General features: G+C 39.8%; 2 protein-coding genes and 1 pseudogene across 5 annotated transcripts in view; 1 reads left to right on the top strand and 2 right to left on the bottom strand.

The window, feature by feature from the left end:
* Nucleotides 1-1,313, bottom strand: part of ELOVL7 (ELOVL fatty acid elongase 7) — an 85,229-nt gene extending 83,916 nt beyond the window's left edge. The window contains exon 1 of one of the 4 annotated variants that reach the window (XM_070587520.1): nucleotides 1,087-1,313. The gene's annotated coding sequence lies outside the window, so the exon portion shown is untranslated. Of the gene's footprint in view, nucleotides 1-351; nucleotides 712-1,086 lie in introns of those variants that run through there. The other 3 variants (XM_070587525.1, XM_070587521.1, XM_070587524.1) reach the window with 3 other exon arrangements.
* LOC103567545 (collagen alpha-1(I) chain-like) lies at nucleotides 345-23,538 on the top strand. Its single transcript, XM_070586364.1, has 5 exons — nucleotides 345-1,318; nucleotides 10,632-10,728; nucleotides 11,272-11,340; nucleotides 16,462-16,652; nucleotides 18,568-23,538. Exons 1-2 carry the CDS (start codon nucleotides 345-347, stop codon nucleotides 10,645-10,647), a joined length of 990 nt encoding a protein of 329 aa, XP_070442465.1. The 3' UTR covers nucleotides 10,648-10,728; nucleotides 11,272-11,340; nucleotides 16,462-16,652; nucleotides 18,568-23,538.
* On the bottom strand, nucleotides 17,688-17,761 carry LOC139077992 (U6 spliceosomal RNA; annotated as a pseudogene).
* Nucleotides 23,539-24,066: the final 528 nt, after the last annotated feature.

Raw genomic sequence — 24,066 nt, 5'->3', positions numbered from 1 at the left:
CGGTAGGAAGGCGGAGGCAGCCACAAAGTATCGATGACTCGTTCACAGCAGTGAAACAATAACAGCGAGCAGTGAAATAAAGGATAACGTGCGAGTCTACCGTTAAAGGAAAAGGCTTTCCAAGGGAAAATCTCAGCGAGAGGGAAAAGGCTTGGCTCGCCCAAACTATTCTTCAAGCAGTGTGGGACTTGTTTCCCCCACTGCACAAGGAGCTGGACAGGGGTAGAGGCCGGATCCTTCCTGTCCCAGTTCCCCGGGGAGCTCCAAAGAGCTCTGTCCCGCATCCGGTAAGTTTGAATCAGCGCTGACCGATTAGGGGAGAGAAAGGCCTATTTCCTAACTAAATGATACCTTGGAACAGAAAACAACAGGCTTTCGCACTTCCATCTCTGGCACGACCTGTTCTACGGCTCTGTACTCATCACTCTCCTCCGCCGCCAGCAGTAGCCGCCGGGACAGGATGCAGCTCCGGGAGGCAAGGAGGCAGCGCCCCAAGTTCTTTCCGGCCTCTCGGACACAAGAGCGCCCCAGAGGGGAAGGAAGCTGCAAGGAAGGGGCTCGGGAACTCTGAGGGGTGGCTCGCGAGGCCAGAGCCCGGAGCTGGGGAAGTGACCTCGGCGGCCAAGGTCGAGCAGGTCCTTGTCTCTCCCAGTCCCCCCGGCGAGCACCTTTGCCCTCCGCCGGAACAGCAGGGCCTGAGCCCGCGGGAGCGCTCGGGGAGGCTCAGCGCCCCGGGGCGGCCGGGGACCAGCGTCCCTTTGGGATGCTGCGGGCGGCGGGGGGCTGCCCGGGGGGCGCAGGTGAGCGCGGCGGCCCCGCCCTCCGGCGGGAAGGGCCTTTGCCCCCGAAGCGGCACCCGGTGGGGCGAGAACTTCCGAAGCGCGTGCCCGGAGCGCCCGGAGGGCCTGGCCGGGCTCCCCGAGGCTCCCGCACGGGAGCCCACTTCCCGCGCGCCGCGCCCGAGTCCCTCCATCCCGCCGCCCCCGAGCCCCCGCTCTCGGGGTCTCTCTCCCTCCCCTCATCTCTTCTCCTCCACGACCCCCGAAAAGTTTGGCCGCGGCCCCCGGCCCGGAGCCCCGCACTCACCCCGCGGGCAGCGGAGCCGAAGCGCCCCGCGCGCGGAGCAGAGGGCGGCGGCGGGCGGTGGCGCGAGCGCGCGGCTCCTCACAGCGGCCCCTGCTGCCCGGGCCGCAGACCGCGCCGAACAAGGGGAGGCCGCCGCCGTCGCCGCCGGGTCACCTGCCCGCTCTCCCACCCCGCCGCGTGACGCCGCTCAGCGCCGCCCCGGCCAGCCCGCCGCCGCCCCCGCAGTCGCCAGGTACCCGCGCGGGGCGGGAGGGAGGAGCGGCGAGCGGCGCCCCACCTCCGCCCCCCGCGCCAGGCGCGGCCTGGGAGGGGACTGCCGGCCGCTCGGGGAGGTCGGGCTGGCCAGTGCGCGCATCTCCTTTCATTCTGAGCGCAAGTGCCATCACCTGAGGTCATCTCGAGTGACAGAAATAGGGGGAAAACTGTCATCATGCATGACTCAGGAATGAGTTGTAGAAAAATGTGAAATGAGAAAAAGCTGGCCGGGGACGAGGCTTGTGACGGAGAGGGAGACAAAAGGGAGTCCCTGCTCCTGAAAAGACTATTCGAAGGGTTAATTCGCATCTAAAATGGAGGCCAGACCCAACCATGACGAGAAGCCCAATTTGGGTCAGCTCCATCGCCTGCTTATTAAGAAACTGGAGAATTGCTGCAAATATTGAGAAGTGGACGGGCTTTTAGAGCAAGGAACAGCATATTGTGTAAAATCTAAGTTAACTTTTTTCCTGGTTAGTAGCAGCAACTGCTGCAGGGGACGAAGTCTGGCATACTAGTTTCTCCTCGTCTACTGTAGTCTGGGGAGTCAGTCGGGTGAGGAGGAATGTTAGGCGTGTGTATGCGCGCTCCATTGTTTTTCAACTCACTTGACCTTGTGTCTGGTTAGGATCCTCTTAACCGCTGTTGGGTTTTGGAATCGTGGCGTCAATAGCTGGAAGGCACAATGAGAATCCAAAGAGGTTACTTCCTCAGGGAGCAAAACAGAACGGGAATTGAGTTGTCTTCTGGGAACCTGAAAAATAACCTGAGGGGCTGCAGTCCTGACCCAAACGCCCCACGAACGTGGCCTGTGGGTTTGTGCTGAGTTTTAAGACTGGGGAGGGTGCGGAGGGAGAAGAACGCTCAGTGGGCCAGAAGCTCTGGCTAATCCTACTACCCTGAACAAGAGATTTTAAAGGTTTTATGTAAAGCTTAGAGAGCCCACATAGTAGCCACTGAAAGGAAAGCAAAAAGCATGAAATTTCAAATTTAAAAGAATCTGGAAGTCAAGGAAACTAGAGATTTCTCCTTCTTTTTAGATAAACTTTGCTTTCATAATAAAAACAGGTCGTTTAGTAGATTTGGGGAATCCTTTGGGAATTGGAGACCATTGCTTAAAGATATTTGCCTTTGAGTCTGCTATCTACCTATTTATATATATTTGTGAAATTTCACATATGCAGAAAGTCAAATAGATTTAGTCATTTAACAAACAGTTATTGAGTGCTACTGGTGTTCCAGGCCCTGGAGGCTCAACAGTCAGCAAAACAAACTCCAAAAGAAATCCTCTGTTCTCACGGAGTGTATATTCATTTTAGTTGGGGATAACAGACCATAGGTGAATAAACATCTGTTCGTCTATGGTCTGTAAAATATGTAGTGTTTGTGTTGTGTAAATGCTATGAAGAAAAGTAAAGAAGGGAAAGGCTTTTGGAGGTGGGGAGTTGCAATGTTAAAGTGGTTAGGGAAGATCTCAATAGAAGGAGGCATTTGAGCCAAAATTTTAAGAGGTGAGGTGGCAAGCCTCTGCATCTATCTGGATTAACAGCGTTCCAGTCAGTGGGAACAGCAAACCCAAAGGCCCTGGGGCATGAGTACGCCTGCAATGTTCATTTTCATAGAATAGCAAAGAGGCCAGAGTGGTTGAACTGGAGTGAGTGGGGACATTAATAATAAATGAAGTCAAAGAGTTAAGGGAAGCGTTTTGAGTAGAGAAGTGACATCATCTGACTGAAATTTACAAAAGAAATACCCTGGCAGCTTTTTTGAGATAGGTTGGGGAAGGGATGGGGGGAGTGGGGTGGGGCAGAGGCTCTTGGAAAATCCAGATGAGAGAGAAAAGTGTCTTGGACCAGGTCAGTAGTAGTGAAAGGTGGTCAAAAATTTCAAAAATATGTTCTGAAGGTAATAGCAGGATTTCCCAAGAATCTGATGTGGGTTGTGTGAGAAAAAAAGGTCGAGAATGACTCTAGGGTGTTTGCCTTGATCAATGGGAATGGGGGAGTTGCCGTTTACTCAGAAGAGGAAGACCGTGAGAGAAGAAAGTTGGGAGGGGCGCAGTCAGGAATTGTTTGGGAGACTGCGTTAATTTAAGATGCCTATTAGATATCCAAATGGGAATGTCAAGTAGGCACTTGGTTATACCAGTCTGCAGGGGAGGAGAGAGGTCTGGGCTGGCGATGTAAATTTGAGAGAAGTCAGCTTCCACATGATATTTAACGGCCTGAGAATGGCCAAGAGCACCAAGAGTGAGACTAGAGAAGAGGTTTCAGTACTGAGTCCTGGGGCGCTCCAGTAGTAAGTGGTCAGGGAATGGGGAAGAACCAGTAAACAGAACTATCTGAGAAGGAATGGTCCTGAGGTTGGAGTAAAGTCAGGAGAGTGAGGTTTCCTGGAAGGCAAGTGTGTTGGTCAGCTAATACTGCAACAAGGATTCGCTCCAAAGTTCAGTAGCTCATAGCAATATTCTTGTTCCCATGCCCATGAGTCAGCAAGTTGGTTGCAGATCTGTTGGATTATTGTTCAGCTGAGTGCCTCTGCTTTAGGTTGCAGGTTGAGCTTAAGTCTCTTCCACTGCATTTGTTCTGGAGCCCAGACTCAAGAGGCAGCAGTCACCTGGAGAAGGTGTTCTCATGGTAGATAACCAGGTTCAAGAGCCAATCCCAGACCCACAAGCTTTTGGGGCCTCTGCTCGAATCACTGAAGCATATTTAAGGCCTCTGCTCACATCCGGTTGGCTAATATTCCCATTGGCTAGAGTGTGTCAATAGCCAAATCCAGCATCAGGTGGGTAGAGAAGCATATTCAACCCATAGTGGAAGGGTGAGGAGAGTAAGTATTTGCTGAACAATAATCCAGACTTTTATTACAGCAAGGGAAGAAAGTATTTCAAGGTGAAGTAATCACCTGTGTCAAATGCCAGAAATTGACTGTTGATTGACAATATGGAAGTGTAGGGGAGGAAGACATTTCCTCTACTCTCTCTGGGTTCTTCTGGCCGGAGAACGAATTAAATTCATGTGAGACAGAATAGCAGGAGAAAAATTAAACAAAGCTTTATAACATGTATACATGGGAGAGGCTCAGGCAAGCTGAGCAACTCGCCAAAATGGCTGAAGCCCCCACCTTAAATATCATCTTCAGCTAATGACAAAGGAGGATGTTGGGGGTGTAGGGGGAGTCGATCATGGGAGATTACCACACAAATACAGTAAACAAATGCAGATTTAAGTCCTTGCCTTTGGCATTGATTAAGAGTTTCTAGACATAAGGTCATTCCCTTTCTTCCTCCTGGTACAGAGAGCGAGACAACTTTACAGATGGAGATTTCTTTTCCAATGTAAATATCTCTTACAAAGGGTAAGTAAATTCTACTTTTCAGTTGCTTTCCTGTCTGCAAAGTAACCAGCCCCAAATAATCATCATGCCAAAGAGACATGTCTTGGGGTGGCCAATTCCAGGCCCCCACAGAAGTCATTGGTTCACCATGACAAGGTCAAGTTTGGTGGAATGGAAGGAGTGAAAACCTGAATGGAATGAGTTTCAAGAGAAGGGAAGAGAGAAATTGGAGAAAACAGGTTGAGACAACTCTATCAAGGATTTTTGTGGTAAAGAAGTGAGGTAATGGCAAGAAGGGGAATTGGGTCCGGAGAGTTTTTTTTTTTAAAGAAAGATGGCATTTAAAGTGTGTTTGTATGCTTTGGAAAAATTTGGTAGAGAAGGAAAAACTGATAATGCTGGAAAGAGAGGGCAACTGTTGTTGTGATATCCTTGAGTATGTGAGAGGAGTGGGATGTCGTGCGCAGGTAGAGCATTTGGCCTTAGATCTGACCATGCACATTCACCCATAGGTCACAGAGGGAAGGTGGAGCTATGGGCACACACTGGAGGAGGTGGGAGCTTGCGTTCGTAGATTGTCTTAGGTTAGGTTCCCCAGGGGCAGACCTGAGTCAGGAAGTTGTGTGCAAATGATTTATTGAGGTCAGTTAAGGGATCCAAGAGGATCTGAGTGAAACAATAACATTGTCCACTATGCAAATGTTAATAATTTTCCAAATGTGGCTTATGTATTTTTTTTGAAGAAATAAAACCTTACAGTTAAATCTCTATTCTAACCTAATCTCTTTCTTTCTCCCAAAGGTATCCTGAAGTAGCTGTGTATTATTTTCATGCATGTGTTTATTCTTTATTATGTATATATCTATCTCAATAGATACTGTAATTTTGTATATTGTTAAATTTTATGTAAATAGTATCATATTGTATGTATTCTTCCATAAATTTGTTTTTTAGTCAACACTTTTCTTTGAGATTTATTCATGTTGATACATGCAGATTTTGTTCACTCATTTAATTAGTATATAGTATTCTATTTTATAACTAAACCATTTATCCATTTGCCTGTTAATGAACAAAATTGAGTTAGTTCAATTTTTCCCTTATGGAGACAATGTGGCAATGAATATATGAGTAAATATTTTTTTGTACACATGTAGAAAAATTTCTAGGATTTATCCTTAGAATTGCTGGTCATGGAATAGATTGCTCTGGTCTATGGACATTTGCTATTTTTTGGCTGCCCTGTATCTGAACCCTTTTCCTATATTTGAGGAAGTTCCTATTATAAGACTTTGCAAGAGGCAGAGTTCCACCTCCCATTGGAGAAGGTGAAAATGCATGATACTCACTTCCCCAGCGCCTTGGGCACCTAGAGCGCAGGGTTGTAACGGAGGATGGCCTAAGTAGATAACCCCACTCTCTGCCCCCACCCCAGATTCTGAAGTTGAAGCTAGCGAAGAAGTTGTGTTTGCTAGTGGCTCCATTGGCTCCCTAGACTGGTTCACTGGCATAAATTTAGCTCTGATTTGTCAGCAAAGCCTCCCTTTGTTCCTACCTTTTCCAAGCCTCTTATCCAGCCTTTGTGGAGAGTCTGTAATCTCAATATTTTTTCAATAAACACCTTTCTGTTTAAATTAGTCAGTTAGCTTCTATTGCTTGCAACTGAGGACCTGACTGACTGACTTTGCTAAGTGGTGCCAAGCTACACTCCCACCATATGGTATAATAATAGTTCCCATTTCCCTAAATCCTTGCCAACATTTGGTGTTTTCAGACCTTATATTTTTGCCAGTGTGATGGGTGTGAAATGGTTTCTCATTGTTGTTTTAATATACATTTTCAGGATTACTAGTGATACTGAACATCTTTTCATATTTTTTTAGCCATTGAGATGTCTTCTTTGAATTGCTTTTTCATGTCATTTGCTTATTTTTACATAGAGATATTTATATTTTTCTTGTCAATTTGTGCTAATTTTGTCAGTTATGTATTTTACAATATCTTTTCTCAATCTAGAGCTTATATTTTAATTTAATGAGGATTTTTCCTTTTTTAAAAAACTTTTTTTTTTTTTAAAGATTGGCACCTGAGCTAACAACTGTTGCCAATCTTTTTTTTTTTTTTCCCTGTTTTTTCTCCCCAAATCCCCTCAGTATATAGTTGTATATTTTAGTTGTGGGTCCTTTTAGTTGTGGCACATGGGGCCGCCTCAACATGGCCTAATGAGGGGTGCCATGTCCACACCCAGGATCTGAACTGGTGAAACCCTGGGCCACCGAAGCGGAGCGCATGAACTTAACTGCTCAGCCATGGGGCCAGCCCCATAGTGAGGATTTTTCTTATTCTTAAGTTTTAAAATTTTTAATGTGGTTAAGTTTATCAATATTTTTCCTGTGCTGTGTGCTTTTTGCTTCCTATATAAAAAATATTTCCTTTTTCTGATGTCCTAAATATACTCATTTTTGTTTTCTAAAAGTTTGTCTTGTTAAATTTAGATCTTTAATCCATCTGGAATTGTTTTTAAATGATTATTTTGGAACAGGTAATACATTCACATGCCTTTCATTTCAAAAAGGCAAATAGTGAAAAATCTCCCTCCACCTCTTTTCCCATCATGCCTTCCTGATATATTTCCAGAGGTTAAAAAAAATTTTTTTAAACATGAGCATATTCTTCTTGTTTCTGTCTTTTTAAGAAATAAAAATAGTAAATACTATACACATTGTTGTGCACCTATTTTTTTCACTAAACAGTATACCTAGAGATACTTCCATAAAAACCTTATTTATTCATCTCCTACATCTATATTGTGTGATTCTACCATAACTTATTTCACCAGTTCCCTGGTTAAATTGATAAACACTTAGATTGTTTGTATCCTGTGATGTAAATATCAATAACCAATACACGCACAGTATGTGGCTGGTACTGTTGTAAGTACTATTTACATAGATTAACTCATTTAATCCTCATGTTACCCCAAAGAGATAGATACTATTATTACCCGCATTTTACAGATGAAGGAAGGAGGCACGAAGGGCTTTAATAACTTACCCAAGGACGCAATGCTAATAAGTGGTGAAGCGAGGATTTAAAGCCAGGCTGTTAGGCTCTAGCTTTCACCTTCTTAACCACAAGCAGTGCTACAATGAATAAGTGCACGCACTAAGTAACCTCCTAGAAGTGGAAGTGCTGGTTCAGAGGATAAGAACATTGGTAATTGTGATGGTATTGCCAAATTGCCCTTTATATCGGCTTGAACTAATTTACACTCCTGCCATCAATGTCTAGAAGTGTCTTTTCTCCCCCATACCCTTACCAACTTTGTGTTATCAAATGTTTGGCTGTTTGTCAGTTTGATAAATGCAATACGGAATCTTGCTGTGGTTCCCATTTGTGTTTCCCGTGAGTGAGACTGAGCATCTGTCTCATAGGTTTAAAAACCATTTGTATTTCCGTTTCTGTAAACTGTTTCTACTCTCCACTTTTCTATTAGGTTGTAGCTTTTTTTTTTTCCTTATCAATTTCTAGGAGGCCTTAATGTATATGGAGGGAGATTAGCCCTTTGCTGTGATGTGAGTGGAGGTATCCGTCCCTGTTTGTTAAGATCTCACATGTATTCCTTTGTGTCTAAGCTCGGTTCTATTCCATCGCTTATTTGTCTTGCTTGGGATTTTCTTTCTCTTTTACTCTTCTGCGTAAACTTTAAAAGCAGCTTTCTTTCTTTTTTTTCAATGAAAAGCTATGGGAGGATTTTGATTTGAATTGTCCTAAAGTTTAAAGATTTATTTAGAGAGAATTGCCACCTTTAGGATATTGAGGTGACCCATCCATGAACATGATATTATTTCTCTAGTTACGTAAATCCTCTCTGTCTTTTAATAAAGTTTTAATTTTTCTCTGTATTGTATAGATAAAAATCTAATATTTTATTAGATTTATTCCTAGGAACCTTATAATTATTTCTGCTGTTATAAATGGTATTTGTGGTTTTAAATTATACTTTCTAATTGTGAATATAAGAGTTATTAATTTTTGTGTAATGACTGTGTATCCTTCCTCTTTACTAAACTCTTCTTTTAGTAATTTGTCTGTAGAATACCTTTGATTTTCTATTGAGACAATAATATCTCCTGTGAATAATTACAATTTTATTTCTTTTCAGTATTTTTCATTCTTTGAGAGCAGCCTGAGTCTTTCCTGTTAACTTCTTACTCTGTGCCAGTCTGTTATGGATTTCACTTTTACCAGTGATTCTCCAGCTTTACTGAGAGTCAGAATCATTGGGATGTTGCTAAAATGCATTTCCCTAGAAACATATCACCAGAGATGCTGATTTAGTAGGTCTGGATACTGGGCCAAAGAATCTGCGTTTTAACGGACACTCTATATGATTCTGATCTAGTTGTCGAGAGAGCTGCAGTTTGAGAAACATCTTACCTGTAAGCTGTCTCTTTGGATGTTTGTTATTGCCTCCCCAACTAAATTAAAAACCTCTGAGGGCAGACAATTTATTGGCTCTCTCTTTCCATCTTTTGTGCCTTGAATAGTAGCCTACAAACAGTAGCTGCTAATTAAGTGTGCAGATGGTGAAAAGGAATTTAGAAAAGTTGTTGGAAGTACTTTGTGTGAGCTTGCTATTTAAATGCTTTAAAATGTTTTTCTATATGTATTGTGTATACATTTAAATAATATCATTGATATCATTAGAGGAAGAACATGAATGCAGTGTGATAGGTACATTGACTGAGTACCAACCATCACCGCATCTTGTGTCTATACCTCGTTGTGTCTACACCCTACCAAGCTTAATGGCTTCATCTCTTTTTGGCATTGAAAATGCGAACTATGAGTTTCAGATGAATCATTTTCTTTTTGGTGTCCTTCTGTTCATATATCTAAGATTTATGTAAAATTTATATCCCTGAGATAAGCAAGATGTGGAATGAGAACATCCCTTAAATTATCATAATGATCAGAATTGTAATTCCTATAAACCCCAGTCATTTGAAAATGTTAATAAAAATGGCTTTCAAGTATGAAGCATTGTCACTTACTGTGATTAGGACATTAACTTTGATTAATCTGATTTCCAATGTTATGAAACTGCTTTCTGTACCAACTATATTATCTGAAAGTAAGGTGCAGCAGTTTATTGTCTTTATTCAATCAGTTTACCTTGATATCACAAAGTCCTGTGAGGGCTAAATCTAAATAATATTTAATCAAAATTCTCATATATAACATTTCATGATTAAGTGCTTTTCAAATGGATAGGAGAACTATCATAATTTATATCTCTTTGAATGACTAAATATATCATCAAGAAAAGCTATATGTTAATGATGTAATTGAAACAATATGACGAACCATTAAGAAAACACAAAAAAATATTTACACTTTAAAGCTTTATTTAGCTGTCATGACTTTTTTGGAATTTGTTAGCCTATACTGTATATGCAGTATATGTTAATCTAAGTTTTATGTAATGGCTAACTGATGTTCATGGTACCGCATAGGTTTACTTAAGAATTCAGCAGGTAGAGGCTCTGTCTTTGTGAAGAGTTACATTTGCACTAGTCTAATTTTAATAATCAAATTAATGTTTAAAAAAAACAGATTTTGGGAGCTGGCCCCATGGTGTAGTGGTTAAGTTCGGTGCTCTCTGCTTCATTGACCCAGGTTCAGATCCTGGGCGTGGACTGACACCACTCATCAGCCATGCTGTAGTGGCATCCCACATACAAAATAAAGGAAGATTGGCACAGGTGTTAGCTCAGGGCTAATCTTCCTCAGCAAAATAAAAACAAAAACCCACAGACTTTTGGGCCCCTCCAATGGTGGTCTGGCCCTGCCTTGGATAGTTATGAAATAACCAATGCTAAGAATCTTGATAAGTTTCATCTCTCTCTCTTTTTTACTTTTAACATTGCATATCTTTTTTCCCCCAGACATACCTGCTGCTGAAGAGATTACCTATATAATTTGTTACCCATTCAGGATGATTGGATAATCACTTAATTTTTGTGAAAAGTTTATCAATTTGAGGTAAGAGGAGAAACTGAGGACAGTTTTATTAATAGGGTAGCACATAAGATTTTGTAAAAACATTAGATTTTTAAATACTGTATGATACACTGTTTTAAAATTTTTTGTAGCTTTTGCCATATTTCCAGAAGACTGCTACCGTAATAAAATTGTAACAAGTAAGCAGAAAGAGGAACCAGGGGTTATGTTTTATAAACAATATGTGTGAACCTTTGTTACCAACAAGAAGCTCAAAATAATCAAATTGTCTTTACTTGTCTACAGAATGTAGCCTTTGATGGAAACCTGCATTTTAAACTGTTACTGGAATGTTTTTATTTTACAGTTTAAGGTATATTTTCAAAACAATATATCCTGTGGGTGTAATCTCTAGTCAATTAATCAATGTTTACAGATAATGTGGCATAATTGATGGTGGGGGCCAGCTCTGAAAATTAGACCAAATGGAGATGGGCATATATGTGTTAGAGACTGAACTCCTAAGTGAAGAAAAGAGATTGTGAATTGCTTTATATTATCCATGTTTTCTTTTCTTTGGCACAGATCCTGAAGAGCTGACTCTGCGCATGGATGCAGAGTATAAGTTGTGGCATATCCCCTGAAGCAAAATTTGTGAGTCAGTTTGTTACTTCGTTCATTTCGGCTTCTTTCTTCTAGACGAGGCTGAAAAATTAGACTTGTTCGGAAAGCTTAAAGAGTTATGGTAGGTGAGTGAAAACAGTGGCGGCCACACAAATAGCCAGCTCCTTATAATTTAAAATCTGCAAAGGAATTAGCTCTTGGCGCACTGAAGAAAGGAGTCTTGGTGACAGACATGGGTAGAAATGAAGAGCATGCCCATTCACAGTTGTAGCGGAAGATAGCTAGCTAGTCACTAGGTCTGCTTCCTCTTCCTCCTGGGCACACAGCTGGGCTTTATTTCCCAGCCTTCCTTGCAGTGTTGGTGTGGCCATGTGATAGAGTTCTGGCCAATGGAGTTTGAGCAGAAGTGCTTGGCACTTCCAGGCCTGGCTCATTCACACTTACCAAGTGAGATCCTTTCTACTCTTTCTCCTGCAGCATAAGGAATCTTTATGTTGAATGTGATGGAGCCACATAATGGAGGGATCCTGAGTTCTCCAATTATCACTGGAAGGAGAGGGATTTTTTATGAGCTGTAAACAAATACATATTGCATTAAGTCTCAGAAATTTCGTAGTTCATCTGTTACCACAGTTAGCCTGCCGCAACTGATAGAACAGGATAGGACTGTCAGTAAAGGATTTTATTTCTCACCCTGCAGAAAGCAGGAAATGGTTACCCCTTCCTTTGGCCTCTCTTTGGTATTTGCTGGTTAAGACCTGGCAACTTCTTTAGCATTCTTCCTTAATGGACAGGTTTTCCTAACCTCACTTGGTTGTTGCAATAGCCCCCTAACCAGCTCTTTGCTTCTGCCGTTGCCCCGCTCTGCGGTCTACTATCAAAACAGACTGGAGTGTTCTCATGTCACTCGTCTCAAAACTCTCTAAGCTTTCCATTTGTTTCAGAGAAAAAGCTGAAGTCTTCGCAATGGCCTGTAAGACGGTTTGCGATCTGCACCTCCCCTCATTACTTCTCCGTCCTTGTCCCCCAGCACTCTCCCTTCTGCTTACTCTGATCTAGCTGCACAGATTTCCTTGCTGTTTTTTGAACATGGCGGGCATGCTCTTGCCATAGAGCTTCTGTGTCTGTTCCCTCTGCCTAGAATGTTCTCCTCCCAGATACCCACATGGCTTCCTCTTCCGGTCTTTGTTCAGAGAGGCCTTTTCTGAGCACACTATTTATAACTATAACTCCTTACATTCCCTATCCCTCTTCCCTGTATTATTTTTCTCCATAGCACTTAGTACTTTCTAATATACTGTACAAATTTTCTTTTTAATATTGTTCATTGTCTGTCCCTTTCTACACCCTCATTAAAATGAAAGTTCCATGAGGAAGGATTTTTGATTTTTTGTTAAATTGCCAGCCTAGAGTAGTTCTTGGCAAATAATAAATAATAGATAAATTTTTGTAAATGACTAATGCTATTATATAGATAAGCATAGTGTGCCAAAGAAGCACTAAAGAGATTTAAACTGGATCTGGCAGGGAAAAATTTTCTAGAGAAACTTACTCTTCTTCCAGGACTGGAAGCTGACGTAGTTGTTGAGAACATGAGTCAATGATCACTTTTTAGTGCTCATATTAGCTGACCTGTCAATATTATTTGACACAGTTGATCACTGTCTTCTTGAAATGCTGTCTTCACTTGATATTCTGGGTACCACACTTGCTGGCTGTTCTCCTACCTTCCTGGCCGTTCCTTCTGAGGGTCTTCAGCAGGTTGCCCCTCATCTCCCGACCCCTGAATGTTGGAGCGCCCCAGGGTTCAGCCTTGGTTCTTTTCTCATCTCTCTACACCCATTCCTCAGGTGATCTGAACTAATCTCAGAGTTTTAAATGCCATCTATATACTCATTACTCCCAAGGTGTGTCTCCAGCTTATTTCTTTTTCCTGAACTCCAGACCCTATATCTAGGTGCCTGCTGGGCCTCTCCTCTTGGACATCTAGTAAGTATCTCAAATTTAAATGACCACAATAGAGCCTCTGATATTTACCCCTTCCCTTGTGCCCCTGCCTCATGTAATGGCAACTCTGTCTTTTGGTTGCTCAGGCCAAAAACCTTGGAGTCATCTTCAATTCTTCTCTTCCTCTCTGCCAACTCTACCTTCAAAATATATCGAAAACCGCTTCTCACCATTCCCGTCATCCCTTGAGGTGCCACTATCATCCTTTGCTTGGATTATAGTATTCTCTTTACTGGTTTCTTTGCTCCTGCTTGTTGCTGCTCTTCAGCCAATCCCTGTATTGACAACAGAGTGATCCTATTAAAACCTAAGTCAGATCATGTCTCTCTCCTGCTTAAAACCTTCCGGTGGCTTCCCACATCCCCTTCAGTTCCCATAGCCCCTTCAGGGACCTACAAGGCCCTTCTTAACCTGACATCATTTCCAACCATTATCTCCCTAATCCCTCTTCTCCGTTGGGCTGTCTTTCTGATCCTCGATATTCCATGTATGCTCCTGCATCAGGGCCTTTGCACTTGGTATTCTTTGTCTGCATTGTTCTTTCCCCAGATGTCTGCATAGCTAACTCCCTCACTTGTTTCAGCTCATTACTCAAAATTCATCTTCTTCAGTGATGCTTTTCTTGGTGTCCTATCTAAAATTTTAGTGTTTTTTCCTCCTTCCACTTCTCATTCCCTTTCTTTTTTTTTCTCCTTTGCACTTTTCAATAATAAACATAATAAAAACATTTCAATGGAAATGTTTGAGCATAGCAAAGGATTTAGTTTGTTTTGTTCACTGGTACATAGTTGGTGCTCAACTTGTTATGAATGAATGGATCAATGAATGAATTTGAGCTGGTAAAACTGTTGCCCTAGTGAGTAAGAGTCCTTTCAACCCCAGGAAGATTTAAAATTTAAGAAGATTCTAAAGGGGATCGAACTCATAGTGTTGATACTTTCACCTTAAATGTAGGAATAAGTTCATAATTACTGCAGTAGATAACTTATGAGTGTTTAGGGTTTAAAATCTTAGTGATGTTTATGGGAATCTGGCATATCAGAGAATTTGACAGATTAGGTTTATTCCATTCAGATTCCATTTTGAATTGTATAATTGAATTCAGATTCGTGATTTAAAAATGAAAGATATAAACATTTTAAATGTTTATAATCAGTATTAAATGCTTGAAATGAGAAGTTAAGTTTTATTGTATTTATAGGTTTAATTTATTAGATTGATGAGTTTAAATTTTTGGAAGTTTTGCATATTCATTTGTCTGATAAGGCATTTGGAGTGCTTAGAAACATCAAATATTAAAATTATCAATGTAGTTTAAAGGAATTTGAATATGTTTGTCAATAGGACTTATGGTTTAAGAGAAACTGAGTTCTACAGTGAGATACCACTTCACACTAATATGGCTGTAATAAAAAAGACAGACAGTAACAAATATTGGCAAGAATGTGGAGAAATTGAAATTAGAACTCTCATACATTGCTGGTGGGAATGTAGAGTGGTGTAGGCACTTTGTAAAGCAGTTCAGTAGTTCTTCAAAAAGTAAAACACAGAGTTGACATATGACCTAGCAGTTCCACTTCTAGATATACAACCAAGAGAATTGAAAACATATATTCACATAAAAACGTATACACAGATGTTCATAGCACCGTTACTCATAATAACCAAAAATGGAAATAATCCAAATGACCATCAACTAATAAGTTGATAGATATAATATGGTATAGCCATTCAATGGAATATTATTTGTCAGTGAATAAGGAATGAAGTACTGATACATGCTACATCATGGATGCATCGTGAAAACATTTTTCTGATTAAAAGAAGCTTGTCACTAAGGACCACATATAGTAGGATCCATTCATATGAAATGTCCAGAAGAGGAAAATCTACAGAGACAGACTCTATAGAGGTTGCCTAGGGCTAGGAATTTTGGGGGGAATATGGGAAGTGATTGCTAATGGGGCATGGGGTTTCCTTTTGAGGTGTTGAAAATGTTCTGGAATTAGTGGTGATGCTTGCACAACTTTGAAAATATACTAAAACACACTGAATTGTATGCTTTAAAAGGGTGATTTTTTTTTAATGGTATGTGAACTATATCTCAATAAAAAAAGAAAGAGAAGTTGATATTTTTAACTTTAGTTTATTGAATATGCTATGCTTACATAAAATTTACTAGATTTACAAGTAGAATAACAAGATTTATAAGATCAATTCACTGTATTAAATAAAACAAGCCTCCAAATTTGCAAATTTACTGTTAATTTTAAGCCCAATCGTAAAAATGCAAAAATGTCTTAAAAATGTTAATTTGAAGGCAAGCTTGTTTTGAGTAACTCATTGATTTGCTGACAGTTCTAAGGAGAGTAGTTAGGAGGAAAGAGAGAGGAGAGTATATAAATACAAAACAGTACAACAGGCTTTATGTTAAATATACTTATATTAAATATTAAAGAAACACACCAGCTTTTTAACAATGTTGATCAAAATATCTTCTTGAAAAATGCTAGCTTTAAAACTCTTCCCTATATTAAACAAAAGCATCTCTGCTTCCCTTTGTTTTTTGATTTGCCTTTTAGAGCCACAGATACATCTGACCTTTATACTGTAGGACTGTTCTTCAGATTTTAAAAGATAGTTGTCATGTCCATAGCAGGCCGCCTTTTCTCTGAGTTAAATGATTCCTGGTCCCTTTGGCCATTTTCATGTGACTTTCATGTGACTCATTTTCATGTGACTGCCATGATGGAAATGTGAGTATTGCAAGGAATTAGAAACCAACCACAATACTACAGGTGAAACGATTTTCCCTTGTTTGTGAATATTATATGTCTATTAAGGTAAATTAACAGAATACTGGCTTGTTGTATTAGGTTTCTAGTTAGCCACCAGATTTTGCTTCATAGTTGTGAAGTTTACCTCATTTTGCAATTGGTGTTTGAGGCTCGTGTCAAGAATGCATTCTGCTGCAAGTAACAGACAGCCTAAAGAGAGGCTTAAGTAGATAGGGGGTTATTTTTCTCACACGATAAGAAGAGCAGAGATGAAAATTGCTGGTGCGATGTTCGTTCAGTGACCTAACAATGTCAAACCATTTTATTTTGCCATTCTCTTGGCCTTTCTTGTGTGATTGTCCCCTAGGGCCACAACTCAAATATCACAGCTGATAGTGAAGGCAGGATGAAGGGAGAAAAAGAAAGGGAGATGCCAGTTGTCTCTGCCTCTTCAGAAATGCAAAAGCTTCCCAGAGAACTCCTTGTAGACTTCTACTACTGTGTCTCAACCGGAAGGGTGTCACCTGGCCATTCTAAATTGTAAAGGATGTGGGAAAAGTGAGTATTTAGCTGGATACATTGATTCCCCAAGCAGAACATGGGTTTATCGGGAAGAAGGAAGGGGGAATAGATATTGAGTAGACAAAGAACGGTGTCTGCCTTAGGTCCTCAATGTAGGATTTGACATTTTCAATTTGAATTGGTTGAATTTGGCATATGATTCATTCCAAGCTGTTGAAGTAATTTTGGATCCTATGTCTGTCATCCATATTTGTCATCCCTCCTAGCTTAGTGTCATCTGCAAATATCACTACTGCCATTAATGTCCTAATTCAGGATCTGCTACTGAACAAAACGGGGCTGAGAATGGAGCTCTTTGGCTCTGGATATTTTGTGATAAAAATTTGGAGATAAAGCTTGGCATTTACAAGGTCCTCAATAAAACTTGTTGAATTAGGGCCTGGCCCGGTGGCCGAGTGGTTAAGTTCTCGCGTTCTGCTTCGGCGGCCCAGGGTTTTGCCAGTTCAGATCCTGGGCCAGACATGGCACCGCTCATCAGGCCATGCTGAGGCGGCGTCCCATGTAGCACAACCAGAGGCACTCACAACTAGAATATACAACTATGTACTGGGGGGCTTTGAGGAGAAGAAGAAGAAAGAAGGAAAAAGAAAAAAAAAGAAGATTGGCAACAGTTGTTAGCTCAGGTACCAATCTTTAATGAAAAAAACAAAACTTGTTGAATTAATAAAAGTTTTATAATCATGACATATACCTAGAAATTGTTTTTTAGATTGGTTTAATTGCCAAGCTGTTTTAGTTCCTTGAGCAACACGGGCTGTTGGTTTATCTTGAATCATTTCATTTCTTTTTTTTTTTTTTCCTCTCCAAAGCCCCAGTGCATAGTTGTATATCCTAGTTATAGGTCATTCTAGTTCTTCAATGTGGACTGCTGCCACAGAATGGCTTGACGAGTGGTGTGTAGGTCTGTGCCCAGGATCTGAACCTGCGAACCCCAGGCCACTGAAACAGAGCGTGCAAATTTAACCACTTGGCCATCAGGCTGGCCCCTTCCTCTTCTTCTTCTTCTTCTTTTTGAACATGGAATGCTTCACAAATTTGTGTGTTGTCCTTGCACAAGGGCCATGCTAATCTTCTCTGTATGTATAGTTGTTCTCCCGTATCTTTTTTTTTTTGGTCAGCAGTAATTGATCTCCCAGTTTTTGGCTAAATACATGGTCACTTAAAGACCCAGCTTCCAGTGCTGGCCCTGTGGCTGAGTGGTTGGGTTCGCGTGCTCCACTTTGGCGGCCCAGGGTTTTGCCAGTTCGGATCCTAGGCGTGGACATGGCACTGCTCATCAAGCCTTGCTGAGGTGGCATCCCACATGCTACAACTAGAAGGACCCACAACTAAAAACATACAACTATGTACCGGGGGGCTTTGGGGAGAAAAAGGAAAAATAAAGTCTTTAAAAAAACAAAAAAGACCCGGCTTCCTTTTCAGTTAGGTGTGACCAGGAGTTCTGGCGATAGAACGTCAGTGAAAGTGGTGTGTGAAACTTCTCAGAAGGGTCCTCAAAGGGAGGGAGCATGCTATCTTCTTCCTTTTTGTTTTTCTTGTTGGGTGGAATGTGCATGTAATGGCTGGAGCAATCACGTTGAATCACAAGAGGGCAGCTGCTGACAGAGGGTGCAAGAGCAGTAAGATAAAGCTAGTGCCTAGTTTCCTAGTGCTCTTGGAACTAGCATACCAGCTGAGGACCGCCTTCTGGACTTTTATCAAAAGAAAAGCATTTATATTTTATTTAAGCTAAGTTATTTTGGGTTTTTAGGGAAACCTGATCTAATTCTTAAAAGCTGCTGCCATTGGGCGGGTATTCTCCAGTTTATCACAATTCCCACCACTACCTTGTTTCTCTAACACGGACTAGGAGTTGCCTTTTATTATCACATCACACTGTTTTTCTCTCCAGTAAAAACAGGAAAATGGAAGACTGACGCAGCCATGTGTTTCAAGAGAAGGAGAAGAGCGTATTGTGGAAGTAGAGACTGTTCCTACACGACTATCACACGTGACTTAAGAAGCTGTTATGAAACCAACAGCATTAAGAAGTATAACCAGAACAGCAAAGACATGTTAATGACAAACAAGGAAAAAACTTAACGGACTGAACACAAGGGGAATTACAGCAGTGACAAAGGTGTAACATGTGTTAAGTAAACAAAATTTTCTTGGCATGAAAACCTTTCACCAATGATGGGTTTATAGAAAGGGTGATTGCAGCAGAAATTGCATCCTCAGCAGAAACAGCATTTGCAAATAAAAGTTTAACCAGGTAAAATATTTCTTAGCATGTTGAAACTAGAGTGAAGGGACTTATAGTACAAATTTGCATGAAAATGTTAAATCATTTATAGTTTTTCCCCTCCAGCCTATGAGAGTATAGATATAAGATATATGTATCACCTGGTTAGCTACAGTCATTCGTGGTGCCTGGAAGGTTTTAAGTATTTGAATAGCTTTTGAACGTTGTGCCAGTGACGGCCATATCAGGAGATTATTTTTGTGTGTTGAGTGAAGTGGGTCAACGGCTGCGGGAAGTGCTCCACCAAGTCAGTGCTAAGACTGGGCTTGTTTTACAAAACTTAAACCCATGCTGGCAATTTGCACAAGTCGTACAACGTATGTTTATTTCATAATTCAGTGGGAATCACATTTCACTGAAAGCAAGAGAACATGTCATGAAGGTGGCAATGGATGGATGTGCTGCTATGCTTTGAACAATAGAAGACATGTCAGTGCTTCCTTGACTTAATGAATTGTATGCACAATAGAGGCAGTGTGAGACTAAAGAGATTTTTCTTTGGATGTTTATAAGAAATTGGTTTTTGTTATCTAAAGAAAGTGTTAGCTGAACTCATTAGTGAAGATTTAGTCAGATTGGATCTCTGGTTGACCTTATATACACCCTATTTCTCTACAAGTGTGTTCACAACCAGTTACACAAATGAAGCATTCATTTTATTCATCTAATTTCTAACCAAATTGTGCCTTTGGGAAACTCACTTAACCAGGAAAAATCTAGCCTACTTTCATATGCAGACATCATTTTCCAGAAATTTAAGTGGTGACTACCCCTTGTGGAACTAAGAATTGAATTCTAAAAAAGTTATTTGATTTCAAAATTTATAAAAATGGACTAACTTGGATAAATTTTCCTTTTCTTAACTAATATTGATAATATGAATAAAGAGCTAAAAAGTGGAAGTTAGCATACTGAAGTGTAGTTCTGAAAACTAACCATGAACTGAATTCTGTAAATAACTCAGATATTTTAAATATCCAATAAAATTGAGCAAGGAATCTATGTTTTGGAAAAACCACATCTGTGAAAAAGTTTTACATTATTAATTTGAATAAAATTAAAATTGCTCCCAGATGACGCAGAAGAAAAATGTCACATTTCTCTGGTTCAAGATAAAAAAATAATGAATTATAGAAGAAAAACACGATAACCAAAATACTTATTTTTAATTTGTTATTTGAATGTTACATCATAAAATTTAATCCATAATACTGTATATTTATGTCACATGCTTGTACCAAAGTACAATCAAGGATATGATGATAATTCTCATATTTGATTCTTGTTACCCCCACCCCTTCACTCATTTACCATGTTTTCTTGCCCTTTATGAGCATGTGAGATTGTGAGTCCTCATCTTGCCTTTCCTGCATTCCTCCTGAGTACAAAGATAATCAATGACCTGAAATGTATAAAATTTCCAGAAATATTTGTCCTTTTTCCATAGTAGGGGGACACAAGAGAAGAAAGCTCAGAACTTGGAACCAAAGGCAATGGAGAAATTCAGTCCAACCATAGTGTTACCAGGTGGGAGTGGGCTAGAGCTGGAGAAGACCACATAGAGAAATCTGAACTCGAGGTTTCATAAAGCTCCCCTAATTTTGTTCAACTATTGAGATTCACAAGGTAAGTCCCCAGTACAGCAGCAGCCCTCTGAAAGATTCAGGGAGGATCTATGTTGGCTGCACAGGCCAATAGCAACCCTGAGAATAGGACCCTTCGCCATTTTGTGAGAAGAAAGACTACGAGATTAATGTCAAACCTGTTAGTAACTAATATTGAATAACTCTTAAAACTTTGTACATAGTAAATTACAAAATAACACAATCAATTAAGCACTTTATCATTTGCAAATTGTGAGTAGAATTGTTGTTTCACGGTTAAGTGCTTGGTAATGATGTCGTTCACTAATTAATTCAGTATACATACGAGATATATTTTTTGCATCTTCTATTTGCCAAGCAGTGTTCTAGGTGCTGAGGATGCAGCAGTAAACAAAATAGACAAAATCCCTGCCCTCATACTGTGTACATTCTAGAGGAGAGAGAAGGACAAAATAAATAAGCAGACCATGTCCTGAGGAGGTGAAATTTGAGAGAATTTTGATAAGAGCTCAGAGTCCAATAATCTTGAGATTTTAAGTAATAAGAATTCTATTAGCGGAACAATTCTTATATGTCAGAACTTTATTTCATTTATCCTTACAACTCTGTAGGGTGTATTTTATTCCCTTTCCACAAATGAAGAAACTAGCTCAGGGAGACTAAGTAACTTGATAAATCAAACACCTAATCAGTGGCCGTTCCATAATAATTTGAATGGAAACTTTAAAAGTTTTAGTTTAGTAGAAGAAGATGGGCATGGATGTTAGCTCAGGGCCAGTCTTCCTCAGCAAAAAGAGGAGGATTGGCAGTAGTTAGCTCAGGGCTAATTTTCCTCAAAAAAAAAAAGTTTTAGGCAAAACAGCATGTTCATTCCATTAGAATTTGAGTTTTCATTCAGTATAAGATAATTCATGAGACTTTTCTTTTTTCTTGCGGGCAAGATTTGCCCTAAGCTAACATCTGTTGCCAATCTTCCTTCTTTTTTCTTCCTTTCTGCCCCCACAAGCCCCAGTACATAGTTGTGTATAGTTGTAAATTCTTCTAGTTCTTCTATTGAGCTGCTGCCACAGCATGGCTACTGACAGGCAACTGGTATGGTTCCACACCTGGGAACTGAACCCGCACCGCTGAAGCAGAGCACACCAAACTCTAACCTTAGGCCGTCAGGGCTGGCTCTCATTAAACTTTTATAAAGACACCACCTTTGCCTTCAATTAATCTTAAATATAAACCTCTACTTATTTATGTATTTCATACAGTGAATACCATTTTTAAATGCTTTCTAAATATTACAATGTGTGGTTTTGGAGCAGGAATGAATTTAACAATTTTATATTCCAGTTTTCTACCGCCTTCCTTTTTTTTTAGCTAATGAGAAAAAGAAATTAAAAAAATATTATTCGAATTCATTTGTTTACTTGGTAGTAAAACTAAGATTAAGACTCAGGTTTTTTGATTTTCAGTCTATTGTTTATTATTTATTTCTTTATGAAACCATTACGCTTGTTTTTTAATGTTATAGTGATTGTCACTGAGTTATTTTTAATACCTTTTTTTCACAGTAATTACTGAAATTCTGACAAAATTTTTCACATATAATATATATAGAAAACATTAAATTAGTACGATAAAAATAGTTAATAGTTCAATTCTCAAAGTCTTATTAGGAGTATTATTTCCTCACGTTAGCGCAGCTTTCACAGTATGTTTACACATTCACAGAACAGCGGATGATGCCGCTGTACGGGGGGAAGAGAAGCTGGAGAGCTGAGTGTGAGCCACCCGGGAAATGGTAGCTCTCTTGCTTCTGCTGGTGCTTGAACAGAAAAGTGTTAACAGGCCCTAATTTAGCGCTGTTGCTAACTCTTGCCACAAAGGCAGCAACATCCTCAAATACAGGAGCATAGTTCTTTTGCTGCCGTCTAGCTCACTTTCTGCTTTTTTTTTAATTGGACAATTAAAAAATAGAAAAAACCAAGAGAAATAGTAAAACAAACGACTGTGTTGTGATCTCTCTTAATTCTCTGTGTGTAGAAATCTGCGAAAGAGCTATGCTCCTGTATTTGAGGATGTTGCTGACACAGCTAGTAAGATAGACAAGCTTGCATTACAATCAGTGACTTGTAATTCATTCTAGGCGCCAAGGTTTAGTACAGTGATTCCAGGCAGCACAGGCTGTACGTGTTCTTTGGAAAGAAGAAAAGCCATATTCGTGATTGAGCTGTTAGATATGTCCCCTGAGTTTAATATTTTCCCAGAGTTAAAACAGAAGAACCAACTCTATCCTAGCATTAAATTTAATGCTAGCATTAGATTTAACTTTCAGATGTGCGGACTCTTCATCATAACACAAAACAAAGTGATCATTTTCCTTTCTGTAATTAGCTTTCCCTGCTATACTTTTTGAAAGGCAAAAATCCCCAGGATGCCAGGTTTTTTGCCAGGTTCATTTCTGATATGGTTTGACTGATTTTAAGTTTGCTATTTTAATGATACTCAAGAGTTTTTAAATTCAGGCTCAGTAAATAGCATCTGAATATAGAGAAAACAGTTAAAAAAAGGGAAATTTATCAATGTATTTGTTTTATAAAAATTATAACTTACAGAAATGTCTTTAACTTTTCTAATCTTCAGTAGTTATATCATTGTTATAGAAATAATCAAGTATTGGTATATAACTGAACAGTAATGAAATATTTCTGAGTTAGAACTATGCAGCCATTAGTTTAAGATCTAATTTGAGGGGTTTCTTTCCATTGCGAGATGGTGACATTTCTTTGAACGATAATTGAGATTAGTTTGTGGAGACAGGCTTTTTCTATTTTTGTCTCATCCAGATTTTAAATAACAGAGCTAAAAGTTTTTGTTTGCTGGTGTCTTACCAATAGTAGTCTCTACATACCTTTGTGTCCCTTACTGAAGAGTCTTCATTTTGAAGTTATTTTTATCTGTTAATAAAATTGGTACAATTTAAGGGTTTGTCGTCAGAGCTTTCTTTAAAGGTTTTTAGTTTAAAAGGGGCTTTTTTGGTATAAACTGAACAGAAAGAATCCTTCACTTGAAGAGAAGACTTCTTTCTCTATTAAGGTGTTTCCTTAATTGATTGTAAAGAAAAGTCTTGGTAGGAAATACAAAAGCTTATCAATAATATTATTTTCAGGCTTGCTGTTAAACACAGGTTTAGGGATATGTCAATAAAACATGTGCATTTATTGTTTCTATATATTTTTTAAAACGAGGCATTTCATGAGTGTACCATGAATGTCATTACTTAAAACTGGGGTCAGTTTGAGGTGAGGTAAACTACTGGCATAAGGGTCCTTTGAAAAAGGCAAGATACAAGCATCTTACATGACTAAAAGATGCATACTGTTAGCCAAGACACTGTGGAAGGAAAATCTGCAAAACGTAAAGGCATTGGAGAGAAGTCACAGGTGACCATTACCTTTGTAATGAGGTCATTGATATATACTATCATAGGGCTGGACAAATATCAACTGAA

This window comes from Equus przewalskii, chromosome 20, assembly GCF_037783145.1.
Source record: "Equus przewalskii isolate Varuska chromosome 20, EquPr2, whole genome shotgun sequence".
NCBI lineage: Eukaryota > Metazoa > Chordata > Mammalia > Perissodactyla > Equidae > Equus > Equus przewalskii.
This window is presented reverse-complemented; position numbering and strand designations above follow the sequence as displayed.